Here is a 22734-nt window from a genome sequence, read left to right as displayed (position 1 = left end):
CAGGGCAGGGCCCTCTTCTGGGGTCATTTTCCTTCTACGTCAAATGTGCTTCAGAGGTGATGTTATGATTTCCATTGAACATATTGGTCCTGGGGAGAACTAATGAGTACCTGGAGTCTGTTTGGAACTCTTTAAAATAAAAGTGCTAGGGAGGAGGTATGGGGATATATGTATAGCTGATTCACTTTGTTATAAAGCAGAAACTAACACACCATTATAAAGCAGTTGTACTCCAACAAAGATGTTAAAAAAAAGTGCTATAGAAATACAGACATATATTGCTTTTTATTGTTTAAAATTTTTTTCATTGAGGTAAAACTGACATATAAGATTGTATTAGTTTCACGTCTACAACAATAATGATTCTACATTTGTATATATTGTGAAATGATTATCACCATCAGTCACCATATATAGTTACAAAACTTTTTTTTCTTCCAATGAGAACTTTTAAGATCTATTCTCTAAGCAACTTTCAAATTTGCAATACAGTATTATTAACTATATTTTTAACACTTATACGTCTGCATAACATTTCTTTTGTAACCAGAAGTTTGTACCTTTTGACTTCCCTAACCCGTTTTGCCCCCATGTCCAGCAATCACTAATCTGTTTTCTGTATCTGTGAGCTTGGTTTTTGTTTGTTTGTTTGCTTTGGAGTCTACATATAAGTGAGACTGTATGGCATTTGTCTTTCTCTGTCTGACTTATTTCATAATGCCCTCGAGGTCCATCCATGTTGTCTCACTTGACAAGATTTCATTCTCTTTTCTTTAAATAGCAAAATAGTATCCCATTGTATAGATACCACAACTTTTTAAACCATTAATCCGTCAATGAACACTTAGATGTCCATCTTGGCTATTGTAAATAAAGCCGCAATGAACATGGGGGTGTATATATCTTTTCAAATTAGTGTTTAGTTTTCTTTGGATAAATACCTAGAAGTGGAACTGCTGGATCATATGGTAATTCTGTTTTTAATTGCTTTTTAAAATAAATCTATTTATTTATTTATTTTTGGCTGCTTTGGGTCTTCGCTGCTGCGGGCGGGCGGGCTTTCTCTAGTTGCAGTGAGCGGGGGCTAATGTTCGTTGCGGTGCACGGGCTTCTCATTACGGTGGCTTCTCTTGTTGCAGAGCATGGGCTCTAGGCACGCGGGCTTCAGTAGTTGCGGCACGCGGGCTCAGTAGCTGTGGCTCGCGGGCTTAGTAATTGTGGCTCACGGACTCTAGAGCGCAGGCTCAGCAGTTGTGGCGCACGGGCTTAGTTGCTCCGCAGCATGTGGGATCTTCCCGGACCAGGGCTCGAACCCGTGTTCCCTGCACCGGCAGGCAGATTCTTAACCACTGTGCCATCAGGGAAGTCCCCAGCATGAGAAATCTATAGGTTGCCTGTGGGACTTAGATGGTCTCTGTCTCTAGCATTTCCCTGAATTACAATTCTTGTAATCCTGAGAAGGAACAAGACTAGTCTGACATGACTTTTTTTTTTTTTTGTCAGTTTAAAAAAATTGAAGTATAATTGATTTACAGTATTGTGTTGGGGTGGCTCCATTGTGCAGTGATAGCACATTGCACTTCTACAATGCTGTGTTAATTTCTGCTCTACAGCAACGTGATTCAGTTACACATATGCATATCTCTATATACATTCTTTTTAAAATATTCTTTTTCATTATGGTTTATCATAGGATATTGTGTATAGTTCTCTGTGCTCTACAGTGGGACCTTGTTGTTTATCCATCTAAATATACTAGTTTGGGGCTTCCCTGGTGGCGCAGTGGTTGAGAGTCCGCCTGCCGATGCAGGGGACACGGGTTCGTGCCCCGGTCCGGGAGGATCCCACATGCCGTGGAGCGGCTGGGCCCGTGGGCCATGGCCGCTGAGCCTGCGCGTCCGGAGCCTGTGCTCCGCAACGGGAGAGGCCACAACAGTAAGAGGCCCACATACCGTAAAAAATAAATAAATAAATAAAATAAAATAAAAAATAAATAAATATACTAGTTTGCATCCGCTAACCCCAACCTTCCAGTCCATCCCTCCCACAACCCTTCCCCCACGGCAACCACCAGTCTGTTCTCTATGACATGACTTGTTTTTAGTGAGCCCATGTCGGGTCCTTGTTATCAGTGGTTCCTATTCTAGGAGCCCACAACTATCTCTTTAATAATAGAATCAGGATCCATATTTATCTAAGTGTGAGCAGAATAAAAGATGAGGATTTACACTGATGTCCGCTTCCCTCCCAGTTAGGTTACATAACTGCTTATCTTCTCTTTCTTGTTCTTTTGCGTGTTTAAAATAGGTACCGTCGAAGCTATGACTCCGATTTCACGGCTCCCTTGGTCTTCTATCACGTGTGGCCTGCTCTCATGGAGAATGACTGTGTCATTATGAAGGGAGAAGCTGTCACCAGGAGAGGGGCTTTTGTATGGTGCCCTTGCATAATGACAATTCAGCCCAAGTGTTTGATTCACAAGTTCGAGAACATTTATAAACCCAGAGATTCTATAAAAGAAGTTCATAAAGGGTTATTTGATAAGATTTCGTACAAAGGAGAGGAAAGGGACTGGCTGGGAAAGAACAGATTCTTTTCTTTGATTCTTCTTCATCATTTCCTGGCAGTCATTTCTTTGTTTATTGCTTTATTTACAAGATAGAACTGGTCCTATTTGCCTCCTCTGTCTTAGAAATATTATGCTATTATAAGGGCAAAGCCCCTTGAGCTCAACTTTTAGAGGCCCTCTACAGTTCTAAGCATTTAAAAGTGATCGATTAACTATCAGAAAACAATTGGCCCGATTTTTACTGATAGTTCTGTATTTTGGGATATGATGAATGTGTCGTGTTTTTCTCTCCTTGGTACGATGTGTAGGGAGGGGAGGGATGGAGAAAAAGAGGGCGGAGGAGGTGGGGAGAGAAGAGCCAATCAGTTTTGGAGGGTTGCTTCCTATATACATTGGCTGTAGAATGTTTTGAACATGTTAAATAATTGGACAGCCTTCAGAATGGAGTCTTAGATATGCAAGTGTGTAAGTGTGTGTGTTAAGGTGGGGAGAGGATGTTGGAACTGGTTGCTACGGGTGCTTGGATAGTCTATATTGTGCTCCCATTATGGAGTTTTACCCTGCCCTTCCTAGAAGTTAAGTGAATTCAGGAGAGGAGCTCCCAGGTCCAGAGCAAAGCCACCATCTGGGTGGTCTCAGTTCCTGTTCTCTTTGACCTGGAGGATAGGGGAAGTGCTTCATGGCAGCTTTTCACACATGAAGTGGAGAAGCGGAGTAGTGTATTTAAAAGAACTTAAGCTTAAACATCCCACTGTAGCATAAAGTATCTCAATGAAAATATTCTGTGCTGTAAGAGTTGAGCCCATAGAAACTGGGTTGCGTTGACTTGGCAATCGCACGTGCTCTACAATGAATGAACTCATAAAACGTGCTTCTTTGCCCTTACAACAATTACCCTCTGTTCAGGAACTCTTGTAAACTGTCTGCAGTGTAATTTGGAGGGGAGGGAGAGGAAATAGCCACTATTCTTATGTTCTCCATCAAATATCAAATTGCCTTTAACTTCCTTCTTCTCTCCCCTCCAGTGTGTCACCAATATTCACCCAAGCTTAGACTCCTAAAACAAAGAAAATGCCCTAAAAGCAAGAACCTGGGAAAGGGTTGAATGACGGGAATTGATGAGAAGACTTTGACTAGTAAAATCTCATTATAGGAAATAAAATTTTCTTTTTGTTCATTAACTTAGTTGGACAGTAGGTGGGCCACAGTAGTGATTCATTCACTCACTTATTCATTAATTCATTTTATTCAATAGTTATTTATGACCCAAGCTCTGTGTTTAGGCGCTGGGGATTCAGCAACGAACAAAACAAACACAAATTCCTGACCAGATGGAGCTTACGTTCTCCAACACTTGCAAACTTGAATGTAATTTCTAACAGTTTACTCATCAAAACAAAGTTCCCCTAGCATCATGAATTTGAATATCCCAAAGTTCATTGTAATGGGATTTTATTTGAGAAGTACCCTAGAGCTACTGTCAAATATTGGGCAGCTATAGCAAATGAGTGTACTTATACTGGCGACCAGTAACGGGCAAGTGTAATCATATCAGGAAAACCTCTTGTTCGTTCTATGGGATATGAGTATTGTTTTAAGCCACCTGGGCTTTCACAAACTATTGACTATTTTTCTCTTTCTCTTTTTCTAGTGGAATTCAGTGCGATCTCTAAGTCGATGTCGAAGCAGGAGTTTAAGTCCCATCTGCCCTCGTAGCCGTGTTAGTTTAAGCACGGTATGTATCTGTCTAATCATTTTTACACAAAATCATCTTATGGTTGACGGGTTTTTTTGTCCACAGTCACCTATAAAAGAGGCGAGGATAAGTTTGTAGGTAGAAAGAGAACCTACTACAATCACCCCAGATGGATTTTTATACTACCTTGGCTAAGGAATTTATCAGTCTAGAAAGAAGGAAGTAGAAGTAGTTTTTTTCCATTAGTTGAAAGAATAATAGACTTTAGTTATTTCATGTTTTATTTTTATCTTTAAATGAAAATGGGCTATTAGCTATGAGTGTCCTGAGCAGAGACTAGGACATCTTAGTCAACTGATCTCTGCACACATCAGTCTCTGGTATCTCTAGAACTTCTTGTATGAGTTTGGAGAAATTGCTCAAATGGTCTGGATTTTAATCCTGTATAAAGGGCATTGCAGGTCTTAATTTTCCTCCAAACTTCAAAGTAGGAAGAATTAAGATTAGTCTCTGTGTATTCATTCTTAGGATTACTAACACATATATCAAAGAAAAAAATAACAGCAAAAACATCTCTGAAAACTGTGGTTATAATATCCCTAAAAACTAACATTATTATGATTCACCACTGTTCATTCATTCAACACATAATATTTAGTCAATGCCTTTTGAATAGAGATCTAGACCAAGACATGTTAAGATACCAGATAGGCTAACAATTTGCTGCTCCTCCAAATAAAAATTCTTTAAATATTTGTTCAAACTTGTTTTAGGGAGAGTGGTAGAGAAGGCAACTTCTCTGAAATTATCTCTAGCGATGCAACTCTAGCCCTAGACTTCTAAACCCCTCTCAACAAAACATTATGTTTGATAACATTCTTTTTTTTTTTTTTATAAATTTATTTATTTTTGGCTGCATTGTGTCTTCGTTGCTGCATGCGGGCTTTCTCTAGTTGGGACAAGCAGGGGCTACTCTTCGTTGCAGTGCACAGGCTTCTCATTGCAGTGGCTTCCCTTGTTGTGGAGCACGGGCTCTAGGCATGCGGGCTTCAGTAGTTGTAGCACACGGGCTCAGTAGTTGTGGCTCGTGGACTCTAGAGTGCAGGCTCAGTAGTTGTAGCACACGGGCCTAGTTGCTCTGTAGCATGTGGGATCTTCCTGGACCAGGGCTCGAACCCGTGTCCCCTGCATTGGCAGGCGGATTCTTAACCACTGTGCCACCAGGGAAGCCCTGATAATGTTCTTATCAAACATTTTTTCCGTTATCGGATGGATGCTAGTGTGTATGTGTGTGTGGGCGATACAGAAATGACTAAAACATGGTTTCCTCCCTGAATGTGTTTCAATATAGGAAGATCAGTATGATTTCAACAAAGTAACTGAATGTTACAGCTGTCGGAGGAGGTAGAGATTCCCTCTGGCTTTAGTTCACGGTGGAGTTGTTATGTGATCTGGCAGAATTTTTGTGGGCTGGGAAACTGGGGACGACTATCCCCATGAAAGAAATGGCCTGAGAATGGAAAGCCATGTGTCAGACACAGTTCTTTAGCTCTTGCTGATTTTAATATAACTTAATTATCCTTATTGCCAAATAGGTATTCACAGTAGGAAAAAGCGAAAGGACAGTACATTTAATGGGCTGATAAATGAAAAAGACATATTATGAGTTTTATCCTGGAAGAATCACAATGCTCATTCTAAGAGGAAGTGTTCTGTCAGAAGAAAGAGCCATATTAGACACCTGTTGCACTCACAGCCGTGGCAAGTTTTAACTCTGGACCATCACTGGAAAGCTTAGCAATGGGCAATGTCCCTCTGGAATAAGTACCTGTATATGTTTGAACCCATCCTCTCTTTTTCCTACTTTGTGCCCAGGGAGGGCAAACTTAAGCTTTTGATAGACTAAAGTAGATGCTCAAAGGTGAAGCTGCTGCCCAAATCCTGTCCCTTTCCAGCATCATCTCTTTACGACGAGCTCGGTACAAACTTTTTTTTTTTTTTCCGGTACGCGGGCCTCTCACTGTTGTGGCCTCTCCCGTTGCGGAGCACAGGCTCCGGACGCGCAGACTCAGCGGCCATGGCTCACGGTCCTAGCCGCTCCGCGGCACGCGGGATCCTCCCGGACCGGGGCACGAACCCGTGTCCCCTGCATCGGCAGGCGGACTCTCAACCACTAAGCCACCAGGGAAGCCCCCGGTACAAACATTTTTGGTTAATCTGGTTGACTTGTTTGAGACCTCATATCCAGAACAGCTTCCATCTTTGTTAATGTCTATTTATCTAAAGTGCTTGAAAGCTCACAGCAAGAATGATAATTGTGGTCAGTTATTTCCGAGCCATCGCAGGCTTGTAGGTATGGGAGTAGTTTTCCTCAGTGAAAGCAAAGGTGAGATTTGAAAAATGGCTCTTTTCTGGCTTCCCAGTGACCCTCCTTAATAGGACAGCATTTTGGACACATGACATAATTCATATAAAGGATGTGCCAGAGAGTATTGGGTCATTTTAGCTTTCATTAATAATAATAATAAGTATTTTCTGGAAAGCATAGACTTCAGTATGGCCAGTGAGCATCCAGTCTCAAAGTGTTTAGCAACCACTAAAAACAACCTCAGCAACAAAAATCAATAAACAACTAGGCCACGGAGCTCAGCTTTTAGTTAATAATATAATTTAAGCTCAGGTGAGTGTCCATTTACTTCAGGAAGTGTAAAAGGAATCACAGTGCTCAACCTTAGGGGGAAACCATCATAGTTCTAAACTGCTTCAGATAAACTCTTAGGTGGTCTTAGGAAAAAAACATCAAAAGGATTCTTTCTTTGAGCTCCATCTACTGTGTCATTCGCACTACATTTTTATATTTTCCAGATATCTCGAAGCCGGAGTCCTTCTCCAATAAGGTGTGGATTGCCAAGTAAGTCGGATGGTCTAGATGGAACAAAGTTTCTGCTTTTTATTGTTGCTTTTCGAGCTCAGCATCGTGCAGCAAAGTGAATGTTTTGCTCCTTGGAGAACATTTCTCACCTCCACTTCACACCTTTTATTTCTGGGCCTTCTTGCGGATGGTACCACAGCAGGTGCTGTGGGTGACACCGGAAGAGGCTCTCATGGAGAGATTTGATTGATGTAAACTTAGATTAACCATCCACCTTTCTTTTAGGTCTTCCCAAAAGAAAGTCTAAGAAATGGACCATAATAATGAACCGTTTACTTTTCTCCCTAGGGTTTTAAAACCACCAGCCATGTTCCTCTGCCCAGGACGTCTGCAACGGCCAACTTACCCAGTGCCTCCACCTGCCTGCTGTCTGCCTCAGACCTCACTAAAATAATGTGAAAAGGCAATTCTGTGTATCACTTCACACAGAGAGTTAAATGTTTTGGCTTAGCGCATTTGTACAGATATACAGCATTTTATTTTATTTTATAGATACAGATTCCATTAATTTGATAAAAAACAATTGCCTAGGGCTTCCCTGGTGGCACAGTGGTTGAGAGTCCTCCTGCCGATGCGGGGGACACGGGTTCGTGCCCCGGTCCGGGAGGATCCCACATGCCGCGGAGCGGCTGGGCCCGTGAACCATGGCCGCTGGGCCTATGCGTCCGGAGCCTGTGCTCCGCAATGGGAGAGGCCACAACAGTGAAAGGCCCACGTACAGCAAAAAACAAAAAAACAACAAAAAAACACAATTGCCTAGGTATTTAGGATCATATTCATTTGAAGCAAAGTCCATTACACAGGTTCAGGATTCTCATCCTGAAATACGAGGCTCTTTTATAGCAACTACAAGAACTAAAGTGGAAAATCTTTACCGTGCTGAGTCCAAAAGACAAGAGGAGTCATTTCAGTTTATAAACTGATCATAAATATTATAATTGCTGGTTTTAGCTTTAACTGGAAAACAATCTGGGGTGTTTTAATTTTCTTTGGGGGTTTGGAAGACAGCCCTAGTCTCAGGTTGGGGAACTTATAGCATAGCAGTGACTTCAGGCTAAAGGTAGGTGATGATGATTTAGGAGAATATAGTTCATTGGCCTGCTTCTCTTTTCTTACTGTGAAGTGCCCAGTGTGGCTGAGTTGAGCACTGTTTGTTGAAGCTACTTACTTGAGAGAACTCTCTTGCTTCATAAATGCTGAGCTGTGATTTGGATAGAAGCCAGTTTGGAGATAAATGTTAATTACCTTGTGTTTCTCTCCCGGGAATATTTCGGGCAGTTTTTTTTTTTTTTTTTTTTGCGGTACGCGGGCCTCTCACTGTTGTGGCCTCTCCCGCTGCGGAGCACAGGCTTCGGACGCGCAGGCCCAGCGGCCATGGCTCACGGGCCCAGCCGCTCCGCGGCATGTGGGATCTTCCCGGACCGGGGCACGAACCCGTGTCCCCTGCATCGGCAGGCGGACTCTCAACCACTGCGCCACCAGGGAAGCCCCGGGCAGTTTTAATGTACGTGTGAAATATAAAAGCTTCCTGGGACACACCCTTTACCTATTCCACCTGGTTGTTTACAAACTCAGACCGCGTAAGAACTCCATCTGACTAAAAACACTTAAACTCAAGGCTAAAAGCTAAGGGTACCATTTATGGATTTTAAATTGAATGTCTACCCCTTGACTTCTTCACTGTGAAGTACTGTTGAAAAAGTTCACATTCAAGATTATAATGGAATGTTGCTTTCTCAAGATGAATACTGTTCTTTCTGTTTTTGTTTTTTTTTTTAATTCTTTTCACTTTAATGCTGGTTTTAAACACAAGCTTTGCAAATGACAGCTTTTGCTGTGTGCCTTTTAGAGAGAAGCGCTGAACTGGTCACAACTCAGTTTGTGTAATCTCAGCACCAGGACCAGCACCTGGGGCTTTTTAGGTGAAAACAAACAAACCAAAAACCCCGCAAAAAAACGAAAAAAAATCTTCTCTAAAGCATCTTGCCTCTTGTGCTGGGACACAGGGACGGGGAGAGACCTCCCCAGTCTCCACCCTTTGGGTCTAATGGTCACCAACGCATTCTGAAGCGTGAACTTAATTGTTCTCCCTCTGCGTTTATGTAGTCATCACTTTGAGGCAGGGCCGCGTGCTGGAAGGAGAACCCAGTGCCCAGGTAACTCCAGTTCTGACTTGGTCATCAGCTTGCTTGGTGGCCTTAAGCAAGTTACTGTGTCTCTCTGAGCCTCAGTTTCACTGCATAGCGAGGGTGGATGGGATCAGTGGTTCTCTCAACCCTCCCAGACTCACGCCCTCTTTCATAACAAATATTTTATTTTGGCTATTCTGAAATGATGTTCAAAGTTAATATGATTTATAGGCATATATACTTTTAAACAACGAATATAGTACTTGAACTGTAATATAAATCGGAAAAAAGGAAAGCAGTTTTTAATAAAATAGAATGTATTTCAACAAAAAAGCTTGGGTATGACTATCCCGGAAGATAAAGTCATCAGACGCTTATGCCTTTATGTAGAATTACTAGCTACAAGTGCAGATCCATGTGCGTTGTACTGGCAATATCATAAACACTAATGTCATGGGTTTTCTGAAATGGTGAAAAACTCTTGGTAAAGTTTTGAACAGAAACTTACAGCTGTGCCTTAATTTACATAGTAAATACATTCCTGGAGAAGCTGGTGTATATTAAAACCATAGAATGTGTTATATGTGTTATATGTTAAAAGGTCTTTTCTAAAATCTCACTAAATAATGAGAATGCCTACATCTCAGAATTTTTTAGGAGTGAAATATGGGAATGCATCTGATTGGGAAAAAGGTCACATGTACTCAGTTTATTTGCTTTGTACCCTGTCTGGACACTTGCCATTTCTCAAGTCTCTGATTTGATCCGTAATTGCACAGGCCATGGCAGTTAGTCTAGACTAATTCTTGGAAAGGATCCACAAAACCAAGGGAGGCTGACCTCTACTCATTTCATCAGGGTGTGCACCTTAACCTTGGTGACTTTGACGAGTGATAAACTCTTTCTTTGTAACCTGGATACATGTTAGTTTTTGTATTATCAGTTTAACATCTAATCATGAAATCAAGAAAAAAAGTGCTTCTGTACTTGTAGGTTCTTTGCAATGAACTGCTTTCCTTGCAGATTCTCCTCACCCATCTCCATTTTCTGAGGTCTGAACCAGGGCCACAAATTCCCTCAATAAATATCAATGGTGCCTCTGCTCTAGGGTTGACTCCATGATGCTGTGATTCCGAGCTGCAACTTAATTATCAGCTTCAGTTTATTTTATTCACAATTCATTGTCTTTATATTCAAGACACTCTCTGAGGAGTTCTATACTGTTTTTATGTACATTATTTCAGTTTCTCCCCACGAGAAATCCAGGTTGTCTTCAGTGTAAAATAGGTTAGGAACCTGTTCCTCCAATACACCATGTGGTCTTCTTCCAAGCCTTTTTATTTCAGAATAATATTCTCTCCTGTTGTCTTTTGTTCCTCCATGGCCTATAGCATCAGTTCTTTTGTTTATTGGTTTGTTCATTCATTCATTCATTCATACATTCACAAGTTCAATGAGCACCTCCTGTGTGCTAGACATTCATTCATTCATTCATTCATACATTCACAAGTTCATCGAGCACCTCCCGTGTGCTAGATACCGTATGTACTGCTAGGGATGTAGTGATGGACACGGTTCGGGCTCTCCTGGAGCTTAATGTCATGTCCAGTTGCATTCCTTTGTGTTTTTCCTGTCATAGAGAGCGTATATGATGGAAGAAAGAAAAAAAAAATACAGCCAGTAGAGCAAATTTAAAAGAGAGAGTGCCACATATCAATTGAAGAATTAATTTGGGGGGCAAATACCTATATATAAGAAAGTTATGCAAGACAATGGGAGAAATATGGTGAACTCCACAAAAGAATGTAACTCAGTTATGTCATCCACAGGTGAATTACTCAGTCTTTTTACAAGTATCTACTGAAACTATAATCCTAAGATCATCATCAACCATAAAATGAGTGCGGGGGGAGAGGCCCAGAGATCCAGCTAATACTTCCAATTACCGCAGCTCTGTCCTCCACCTGCCATATTCCTAAGAAATGGCAAGTTGCAGAGCATTAGAATTCACTTTTAGGCACCTGCAAATCCTTCACAAGGCAGATTGCTGCCAATAGTGTTCTATAAAGTTTGGGTTGAATGGAAGACTTCTTAGTAGTATGACTTTGAATAATATCATACCTATAGTTAAGGGTAATGTGTTATGGAGATTTTAAGAAGCTAGCATTCCAAACTGCATTAGGTCATTGAAATGTGAGCCCAGGAACCATACGGGTAAGTGACATTCCGCACATGCCATTTAAATACCAAAACGGTGAAGGCTGTTGGCCTTAATACATTGAGTGAATAGGGGCATCGAAAATGAAGCAGGAACTAATTTTCTTTCAAATGCAGTGTGATGCGATAATTTCTTGCTTAAAAAATTGACCCCCATGGGCTTCCCTGGTGGTGCAGTGGTTGAGAGTCTGCCTGCCGATGCAGGGGACACGGGTTCGTGCCCCGGTCCGGGAAGATCCCACATGGCGCGGAGTGGCTGGGCCCGTGAGCCATGGCCGCTGAGCCTGCGCGTCCGAAGCCTGTGCTCCGCAACGGGAGAGGCCACAACAGTGAGAGGCCCGCGTACCGAAAAAAAATAAAAAAATAAAAAATAAAAATTGCCCCCTGGGTGCCAGCATGAACATCATACTTTCCATAGTATTACTGGCAATTAGTGTATCAAAACCAGGCAGCCAACAAACACATGGAAGGATGCTCAACACCACTAATCATTAGAGAAATGAAAATCAAAACTACAATTAGATATCACCTCACACCAGTCAGAATGGCCATCATCAAAAAAATCTACAAACAATAAATGCTGGAGAGGACGTGGAGAAAAGGGAACCCTCTTGCACTGTTGGTGGGAATGTAAATGGATACAGCCACTATGCAAAACGGTATGGAGGTTCCTTAAAAAACTAAAAATAGAACTACCATATGACTCAGAAATCCCACTATTGGGCATATACCTTGAGAAAACCATAATTCAAAAAGAGTCATGTACCACAATGTTCATTGCAGCACTATTTACAATAGCCAGGACATGGAAGCAACCTAAGTGTCCATCAACAGATGAATGGATAAAGAAGATGTGGCACATATATACAATGGAATATTACTCAGCCATAAAAAGAAATGAAATTGAGTTATTCGTAGTGAGGTGGATGGACCTAGAGACTGTCATACAGAGTGAAGTAAGTCAGAAAGAGAAAAACAAATACCATATGCTAACACATATATATGGAATCTAAAAAAAAAAAAAAGGTTCTGAAGAACTTAGGGTCAGGACAGGAATAAAGACGCAGACGTAGAGAATGGACTTAAGGATACGGGGAGGGGGAAGGGTAAGCTGGGACGAAGTGAGAGAGTGGCATGGACATATATACACTACCAAATGTAAAATAGATAACTAGTGGGAAGCAGCCACATAGCACAGGGAGATCAGCTCGGTGCTTTGTGTCCATCTAGAAGGGTGGGATAGGGAGGGTGGGAGGGAGACGCAAGAGGGAGGGGATATGGGGATATGTGTATACGTATATCGGATTCACTTTGTTATAAAGCAGAAACTAACACACCATTGTAAAGCAATTATACTCCAATAAAGATGTAAAAAACCCAAAAAACAAACAAAAAAACCAGGCAGGTAACTCTATTTGTTATTGGGTGAACAACAAAAAATATGATAAATGGGCATGTTATAGCTTTATTTCAATATAGTTTAAGCCATAATTTTAGGATACAACCAAAATAATGTCTTGAAATGTGATGTGATATATATTTTGGAAAAGGTAGTAATCGGATAATTGTCAGAAGCTCTTGAATGCCATTTGATGAATTGGACCCTTTCACAATTAATTTCTGATGTTGGGATGCTGGGCAGATGTGGCATTATACACCCCTCCTACTTGCTTCTATCTTAGACCAGGGAACAAAGGTCAGAGCTGCATCTTCAGAATAACAGACTTTAGGATTGGCCTGGCTCTGTGGGTCACAAAGTTGAAATGAGAATGGAAACAGTTATTCGTTCATTCATCATTGATTCATTTAGGAAGCATTTGTCTATGCTTTTTTTTAAAAAAATTTATTTATTTTTGGCTGCATTGGGTCTCCGTTGCTGCATGCGGGCTTTCTCTAGTTGCAGTGAGCAGGGGCTACTCTTCTTTGTTGCGCGTGGGCTTCTCATTGCGGTGGCTTCTCTGGTTGCGGAGCATGGGCTCTAAGTATGTGGGCTTCAGTAGTCGTGCTTAGTTGCTCCATGGCACGTGGGATCTTCCCAGACTATGGACTGAACCCATGTCCCCAGCATTGGCAAGCGGATTCTTAACCACTGCGCCACCAGGGAAGTCCCTTGATGTGTGTTAAATGATGTTCCAGTCATGGTGTTAGGAGGTTTTGGAGTCTTTTCAAGAAGTCATATGGATGGAGAGGGAGATGAAGGACTATTAGGGCCTTTAGCATGTGATTAGGGTTGGCAGGATATATAATGGAATTTTACCCTTTGAATGGGATGGTCAAGGGAATGAAAACCAAGTTACACCTATTACACTCTTGCGTTTGGCACCAGTAGAGTTTTACTAGGCAGGAATCTGTGTTTCCAGAAGGCGGCTTCATCTTAGAAATGGTTGCTTTAGACTGGATATTTGTGTCCCCGCAAAATCCATATGTTGAAACCTAAACCCCAATGTGATGGTGTTTGGAAATGGGGGCTTTGGAAGGTGATTAGGTCATGAAGGTGGAGCCTTCATGAATGTGATTAGTGCCTTTATAAAAGAGACCCCCTCGAGCTCCCTCAGCCCTTCTGCCATGTAAGGACACAGCAAGAAGATGACCGTCTATGAACCCAAAAGCAGGTTCTCACCAGACATTGAAGCTGCTGACACCTTGATTTTCGACAACCCAGCCTCCAGAACTGTGAGAAATAAATGTTGAGTAAGCTCCCACTCTATGCTATTTTTGTTATGGCAGCCTGAACAGACTAAGATAATGGTTATCTTTATCTAAGACCCGTTTGTATCCATTCTATCCTGTTGTTTATGACAACTCTCTGCTGCATATCACTGGCCTGGATGTGATGTCACTGATTTCTGACCTTTCTTGGTTTGATTTGAAATTGCCTAACTGAAAATAAAAAGGGTTGGGGGTGGATGGAGGAAAAATAAAAGAAAAATTTTCAGGTTTTCTTTCATTGGAAAAATAAATTTCTTCTGATGTTAAGAAGAGTGATGGCATCCTTTAATACATACACTTCATATTGATAATTTGACAGAAAGCTTAAGATGTTTCTCAGAATAGCCTTTGCAGAATACAAGTAACTAGTACTTAATCCAACATTTTTTATGTGCCAGATGTTGTGCTACGCATTATTAAACCCATTTTACAGATGGGGAAGCTAAGGTTAAGTTATTAAGTAACCTGACCCAGGTCACGAAGCACGTAAATATTGGAGCAAAAGTTCAACCCAGGTTTTCTGATGTTGAGCCCCACCCTCTTCTCCCTGATTCTACAGAATGTTAATAAGATGTGAACTGAAAAAATGTGTCCTGTGGCCAACTAAGTTTGGAAAATAACGTGTTAAATGTGATTCGAACAAATCTCTATAGGACTTCAGAGCCTTTAATCTACTGTTTGTGGGGAACTTCAAAGAGAATGTCATGTGCAGACTCTCCAAATTTATTTTGCCATGGAAACCTTTTTTTTCATGGAATTCTTGAAGAAGTACGGTTCTAGAAGACCTGTTTCAGGAAATTCTTCCTAAGACCTATTGGTTTTCTAGAATTACAGATGCTGCTCACCACTGGGAGTTAGATTTTATGAACTTTTACAAGTGAACGAAGAATTCTGACTCTGATAAACAGACTTTTCACTCAATAAATTCATTATGGAATAAAAGGCTCAAAATGGAAATCTCTTATTTATCCCTATTCTTTATACTTCTGCTTATCTTTCCCTTTTGCCTTATTTTCTTCACCCTTCTATCAAGTGTGTCATAAAATTCCCTTGAACCCAGTATTTATGTCAGTGTTGCTTTTCCAGCATTCATGTTTCTCCTTCAGTCCCTCACATGTTATGCCTTTGCATCTTTACTTCTATTTTCTCTTTCTTATTCTCTTCTGCTTTATCAGGGTTTTGTTTTCCTAGTTAGTCTCTCTAATGTAAATCTATTTACATTTCTTAAAAACAGGTACCTAACCTTTAATGTAATTATGAATCAGTGAAAGAGACAAATGGATATTATTCAAAATTAGAACCCACTGAATAGCATTCCCTATAAAGATGAATTTGTATCCTGATTCATATAATGCATGCATTTTATAAAATTTTAAAATAACTATTTTCTAAACTTTTGCATATTTGGATTATTAAAAATGACAATTCTTAACTTATGTGTAACTTCCAATAAGTCTGAGTTGTGATTATACTTACATCTTAAGTCACTTCAATAAAAATGTTGATTAATATTTCCCCAATTTGTTTGATGATGAAAATCACTTGGCATATTTATCAAAGATAGATTCTTGGACTCTACTCCAAGCATACTGAATCAGAATCTCCAGGGGCATCTGTATTTTTAACATTGGCAGACAAGTTTGAAAAGCACTGCCCTCGATCTGGATTTAATGACTCACCAGCAGAATATTGCAGAAGTAATTTATTGCATGTATTATGCTGTCCTTAAATTTCTAAATGGAAAATAATATATTAATTTAAAAGCCTCTGAGAATATTATTTGCCCTACTCCAGTAATAGGTAAGTTACTGAAAATTTAGTATATGTATTCTTGATCTGTGTACATACATGTAAAAAGATTGCTATATAATTAGATTTTCAATAAAAGAAAGAGGAGGACAAAAAAGAATAGAAATTTTATTTTTCTTCCCTAGAGGTTAAAAAATGTCCTTCCTTGTGTTTCGTATTTGGATAGCCTCTTTGTTGAGCTGTCGGAATGTGTATTTCATAAGTCATTCCCTTCTACCTGTTAGAAACACAGTTTCTAAACTGTGTTAGAAACACAGAATAACGAGTCCCCATTGGCCACAGTTTGCCTACTCGTGGTTGTCTGCCAAATGGAGCTTGTCACCTGGATGATTCAGACTTTGGAACAGTTTTATGATTATTCACATGAATCTCTAGAGAAAATCTAAAATAGAGTGAAACTGACATCCAAATATTAGACCTCACAGGTGGCCCACCTCAACTGGAATTTTCCCAAATATTAAATAGAGGAGAGACATTTGGCTTTTTCTGTTTACTCACCAAATGTTCCAAAGAGAAGATTGGAAATGAACCTGTTTCAGTTTCTATTCGTAAAATCTAAAGCACTTTTTCTGTTTTCAGAGCGCAATATAATCTCTCATCACTAGTGTCTTAGTGTTGAAAATTAGGTTCTCAAAAGCTCCAAGAAAGAAATATTGATACAGAGGGGCTAAATGTAACTTCAAATTGAATATGCCAGTATTTGAAATACATGGTGCTTTTGTGGAAATAATGATAGATTTTAAAATTTTTTCTTAATGTTTTCCTTGTTTGGTTCAGCTTTTCTTCATTGAATAGCTAGAACTGGCCTTGTAAAACAAAACATCACTGATTATTGGAAATAAAAGTTGCAAAATTTGGGGGGGGGGCAGGGTAATCCCTTTGTCCTTAACCAATTTGATGCACAATTAAAGGAAATTGTGGGACATAAATCAATTCAAATCTTGAGGTCTCTTTAGTTCACGTAGGCCTGGGACATGTATGAACAGCCACCAGATGGCAATGTTGCTTAAGAAATAGGCTACTCTCCCTCAGTACTAAGACTCAAACTGGGAAATAGCAATTCCGTAGGTAAAATCTATAACAATGACCAGTTTTACTGCTCTCCATAAATTTAGAGAATAAGTTAAATTGATGGAGGATGGCCATGCATAAAATACAAAAAGTGTGATAGAAAATGTGAAGTGTTAAATGGCTATCATTATACCTAATAAAGTATTTATGTATTTGATCCCCAAGGCCTGGGAAGAAATTCCTCTGCTAAAGCAAAGCTTTCTGTGTGTTAAGTTTTAAATTTCCTTATGCAGCCTACCACCACCATCTTGTTAACTTGGAGTTCTTAATGAGGCATGATTCAATTTGTTAATAAATATTTTGAATATAATTCTTTGCTTTTAAACATGGAATAGGAGAAACTGAAGGTTTAATCATCCTTGAAGGTTTCCAAACTTTTTCAGATTGTTAGCTTTTCCCATGGTCCAAACTCCCCAGGTCTGTCCCGAGCAGGGAGGTCAGTTTTAGAGACCCTTAGGGTTATTCCAAGCAAATATTTCAGTTTTCACCTGGAAGATGGAGTAATATTGCTGAGAAACTCTCTTAAGAAATTATAGGGACTCACAAGAATAATATGGGAGCGTTTGAAAAAGGTCACAAATGAAAGGAAGAAAACTCTATAGCATTAATTAAAACTATTTACTTAAAAAATAAATTTTGAAGAAGCAGAAATGTTTCCTGTCAAACATGTAGATTTCCAGGATGGAGGGTGGGAGGAGATAAATTAGGAGTTTGGGATTAACATATACATACTACTACATATAAAATAAACCAGGACCTACTGTATAGCACAGGGAACTATACTCAATATCTTGTAATAATTTATAGTGGAAAAGAATCCGAAAAAGAATATATATGCATAACTGAATCACCTTGCTGTATACTTGAAACTAACACAACACTGTAAATTAACTATACTTCAGTTTAAAAATGTAGATTTGCATTTTGGCTTCTCTAGACGTGATTTGGTATTTTTTTTCTATTTTATTTTTTAACATAATTTTTTCTGAGAGCATTGATCTTAAAATTTATGTCTTTAAGGTCAGTGAATTTATCAGTTAAATATTCCTTCTGCCAATGACCACACACCTAAGTTTAAGTGAAAATTCTAGTCTCCAAACAAAATTTTACAAAGGATTTTATACATCCCCCTCCTTCACTGAGGCTTTAATCCAGGTCTTTAGGCTCTGTATCACCTGGGTCAGACTTTTGGGTGAGGGGATCAAATCCCCAATTTTTCCACTATCCTCAGAGATATAACAGTTTCAGGATATTGTCACTGATGGCTGGGAAAGGAAACTCTTCCTTGGTGTGCGTTTATTATCAATAACAAGGATGCTGTTAATTGATGCTACAAGCCATCAGGAAGCAAAGAGCTTATTTGTATTTAGTTTTAACAACAGAGCATCCATCTACTTAGTATTTACTTTTAATAAATAGACATTGTGCATGGTCCCAAGAGGACAGAAGTCACTGTGGGTAAGGTACCTATCTCTCTTAAACCAGAATAGTGTAATAGTGACTTTGCCCCAGAGTCAATCCAGGAAATGGAAAGGAAAAGTTCTGAGTGTTAAAGATATAAGGAAAAGGGGTTAGGATTAAAGAAGAAGTTGAAGGGGGTCTGTTTCCAAGGACATCTCTTTGTTACTAGTTTTGCTTCTGGAGCTGTGTCTATCAAGAAGTCGAGGAGAGGTGAAAACAGGATGTCCGCGTTCAGTGGTGCAGATTTTGCTTTTCCCAACCCCAGGGAGCTCCTCTCACTTGGATCACTGCTATTCAAAGTGCCAATCAACAAGGAGCTGGGACCTGATTGTAAATCAATGAACTGCTTCCTTTGTTGAGAAAGTTTTGCTATGGGGAAAAAAAAAAAAAAAAGCTGCACTAAACAGCATGCTTAGGGATAGAGTTGATTTAAATTCTGATGCAAGCTCCTTATTTAATGGTGGACCTAAAATCAATAGCTTGTGGGCTGATAGCAGTCCTGAGCAGCACCGATTAGACTCTGATGAGAGCAGTGTTCCCTAGAATTGTGCATTGCCCAACAGTGAACCTTATCCAGCAAACTTGCATAAGAGAAAGTGGCTCTAGTATTGGTTTAGTAGCGTCTTCAAAGTTCCTGGAAGGCCTCATATAGAAGAGATTATCAGAACCATTTTTGCTGTTCCCCTGCTGAGGGGAAATAAACCATATTCTTCAAACGGGGCTTCTCCCTTTCTTCTGAGATGCTTTAGGAAGAGAAGTATGCACAGGATCTGGACTAGGGTGAGGCAAGCCGTTGCACTGGGTACCAAAAACTCAGTAATAAAATAACATTTTAATGCAATATTAAAAAAAAGTCAAAGTTAATGAAAAAAATCCATGACGAACAAAGTACTTGCACTTTAAATAAAGATAGGGATGATATTGATAATACATTCTTTTGAATTCTGAATGCATGCTTTGAATTGTCTGCAGATTAATTCAATATGGCTAGTATCTCTGGGCTTTGATGAGAGAATCTCATTGTGATCTGTATCTGTTCAAGAAATCAGTTTGGAAACAAAACAAGACCAAAAGTAACAGGTCTCTTGGAACACGTGAAACTGCATTTATCAGCAACTTTTCTCTGTAGCCACAAAAATAAAAAATGCTAGATCTAAGAAATAATGAGGGTTTGCCCAATTTCAGTTTCTGATCACATGAACTTTGTTACACAGGTCTGATCAATACACTTCCTTTTAATCCTAGGCGTATTTCAGACCAATATGGACATTGGGATGGAGGTGCCCGTCTGATGTGTGGACATCCGTACTGGTGGACCTAAAAGGCATTTCTAGTCAAGCGTACAGTGAATAAAAATTTAAAGACATTTAACAACTTAGAAACTGTTATTTGAGCAAAATGTAATCTCTGACCTTCACACTGAACGAGAACATCTTGTGTCAGGAAGAGAGACATTTCCTTGGAAAAGTCAAAGATGAGGGGGAGTTGTTAATTACTGGATGTAATCCCATTGTCTGTTCTTTGATGGGGTTTTCTGAAATACTTATCTTGTTTGGCTTTAGTCTCTGTGGACTGGAGAGTTGCCTTAAGAAGAGTTAGCCCTCCGTCAATTACAGGATGGTGCAGAGTACACTAGCACTTGAGTGATCTCTGCTTTGAAGAACAATAAGAACTTCATAAAGAAACTTTGGAAAATCATTCCCTTTGGAGATAATACCCATGTCCCGCTAAGCCTCCTCTCTTGGAACACCCCTTTCCCCAGAGCCATAAATAAATTTAAATGAACTTGTTAATTTCTAAATATTCTTAATTATGACAATAGAGTCATTGAAAACAAAAGAAAGCTTATTCTTTCCTTCTTCTTATGAACCTGCAGATCTATGTTTGCTTAAAACCCCGAGGGACAACAAGAATGCTCTGTTTTCTTTCTTTTTTTTTTTTTTTTGCGGTACGTGGGCCTCTCCCTTTGCGGAGCACAGGCTCCGGACGCGCAGGCTCAGCGGCCATGGCTCACGGGCTCAGCCACTCCGCGGCATGTGGGATCTTCCCGGACCAGGGCATGAACCCGTGTCCCCTGCATTGGCAGGCGGACCCTCAACCACTGCGCCACCAGGGAAACCCTGTTTTGATTTTTATATTTGGAAGTAGAGGACCAGGACCAATCCTGGGCTGCTGCTAGTCAGACTGACCATGAACTAGGGTATCAGCAGAGCAAGGTCACCTCCCAAGTAAAATAACTTAGTGTCTGTTACTTTCAAAAAGCATTATAAGTAGCTTTAGGGAAAAAAAATCAGAATTTTGTTGGACTTCCTCAAGCTTTTAGACTGTGAAAAAAATTGAATTGTAAATGGGTGGAGGGGATGCGTCATAATTTCTTCAAAGTTTAAGGTCTTTGAAGAAAAAATAACATGTACGGGGCAAAACATGAAGCCCATCTGTCCACTGAGGCTTTTCGAGAAGATGGTCAGCTTGCACGTTTCCCACAGCTACTGTGCTCGCCTCTCTTCAGAATTTCCCACACGGGAGGGGACTGGTTTTGTTACTAGAAACTCTGACCAGAAAAGAAGTTCTCGATGTCTGGACAATTCCCTTTCCTCTTGCTCTTTACTGCCCATGTGATGGTCCTGGCTGCCAGCAGAAGCCCTCTCCACAGGACCCCTGGCAGGGAACTCACTTCAGTACCAGCCTCAACCCCACAGCGTTTGTCTGAGGAGGGAATTCTAGCCACAGAGGCAGCTTTGCACACGGTGTCTCTGAGCCTTGCGGGAGCCACACCAACCAATGTGGACACTGAATGGGGACTAGTGTGGCACTGTTTGCATAAATAGAATACTTCTCCAGGTTTTACTGAGAGAAGAGAGCTGGGTTATCCACTCCATCACTTTTCCTCGGGCTCAGCTTTGAGCGCAGCAGACTGCCGATGCCCTGTGCAAAACGCAGGGCCAGAGTGACCGAGGGAGGTTGGGAGGTGACGTGAGGACAATACTTTTTCACTGGGCGGCTTCCTCTGCTGGTATATGACTCAGAGACAGGCATTCCAGAGCCAGCCGAGTGAGAGATTCTGTCAACTGCTCACAAACACATGGACACACACCCTGTACTGCATGCAAACGTGTGCTGATAAAGGCTGGAGTCTTGGCTGGGGGCAATTTTACTCTGAATATGTAAAGTCTGCCTGCTGGGACCCTGCCTCAGAGAGGAAGTGTCCAGAGAAAGTCTACCCCAGGCCATGACTCTTTGAAAAAAAATTCACTCATGTCTCATGAAGTAAAGTATTTGCTCTTACTGAGAGTAGCATGAGAATTGAGTTGATGCCAGTTTTTAGATAACTGTCAGTCCAGAAACTTCAGAAGTGGGTTGCAATGATTCCTGTGAGAGAAAAAAGTCTTCCCAGGAGTTTGCCCTCTCAAAGTCAAATGAAGTGTCTGGGGGTGTTCTAGCTTTCTGAGGCCTGTCCTTGGTGGTTCTCTTCCTCCAGGGAGCATGGGAGAAGTGACACGGGGCCTCACACAGCTGCAAGTAGAGGTTTGCTCAGGGACCATGTTGTACTCAGGCAGCCCTGTCCAGAGCTTGGGAGGTTTCTGACAGGTCTCAGGCCAACCCCACATCTCAGGGAGGTGGGAGACTTCACCCCAAGGATCCGAGTCTCCAGCCTGGAGACATTGGATGGATGAGAACTTCCACCATTGCCCCACAGGGTGTGTTAGAGGAATGACCTCATCCACAGGTGGCTCCTCCTGCAATTATGTTGGGGCTGGAGGATGGTCACTAGCTAGAGCTGTGCAGGGCCTGGTTTCTGTTGAGGAATGCCGGGCCTTGCAGGGAGATCTGTCAGGAACAAGAGAATACAGAAGGAAGACAAGAAGGGACTCCCTGATGGTGGCCCCTGCGGAGGTACCATCTTGAAGAAATGTGGCGTCAGTTTGGGTTCCTTACCTTCTCTCCTTTCCTTTCTTCCCTCTTCTCCCTCTCCTTCTTCACCCTAACTAAGAAGAATCCTTGGCTGCAACAAGACTTTCCTACCAGTAGGTGGGAGTTCCCTTTGGGCGCCAGGAGGAGGGAGAGAGTGATTTGGGTGGATGAAAGAGATGTATTTGAAGCCAGCACAGAGAGAGAGGGGTAGGGAGAGAAACTGGTAGGA

General features: G+C 40.9%; 1 protein-coding gene across 1 annotated transcript in view; it reads left to right on the top strand.

The window, feature by feature from the left end:
- SPATA18 (spermatogenesis associated 18) overlaps window positions 1–7722 on the top strand; it is a 29688-nt gene extending 21966 nt beyond the window's left edge. The window contains exons 10-13 of the mRNA XM_027104063.1: window positions 2308–2431; window positions 4221–4304; window positions 7131–7176; window positions 7486–7722. Coding sequence (XP_026959864.1) covers window positions 2308–2431; window positions 4221–4304; window positions 7131–7176; window positions 7486–7493 — 262 coding nt within the window. The 3' untranslated portion in view covers window positions 7494–7722. The remainder of the gene's footprint in view (window positions 1–2307; window positions 2432–4220; window positions 4305–7130; window positions 7177–7485) is intronic.
- The last annotated feature ends 15012 nt before the right edge of the window (window positions 7723–22734 follow it).

The sequence above is a fragment of the Aethalodelphis obliquidens genome, unplaced genomic scaffold (assembly GCF_003676395.1).
Source record: "Aethalodelphis obliquidens isolate GAN/ISIS:26980383/991018 unplaced genomic scaffold, ASM367639v1 scaffold6, whole genome shotgun sequence".
Lineage (NCBI taxonomy): Eukaryota > Metazoa > Chordata > Mammalia > Artiodactyla > Delphinidae > Aethalodelphis > Aethalodelphis obliquidens.
This window is presented reverse-complemented; position numbering and strand designations above follow the sequence as displayed.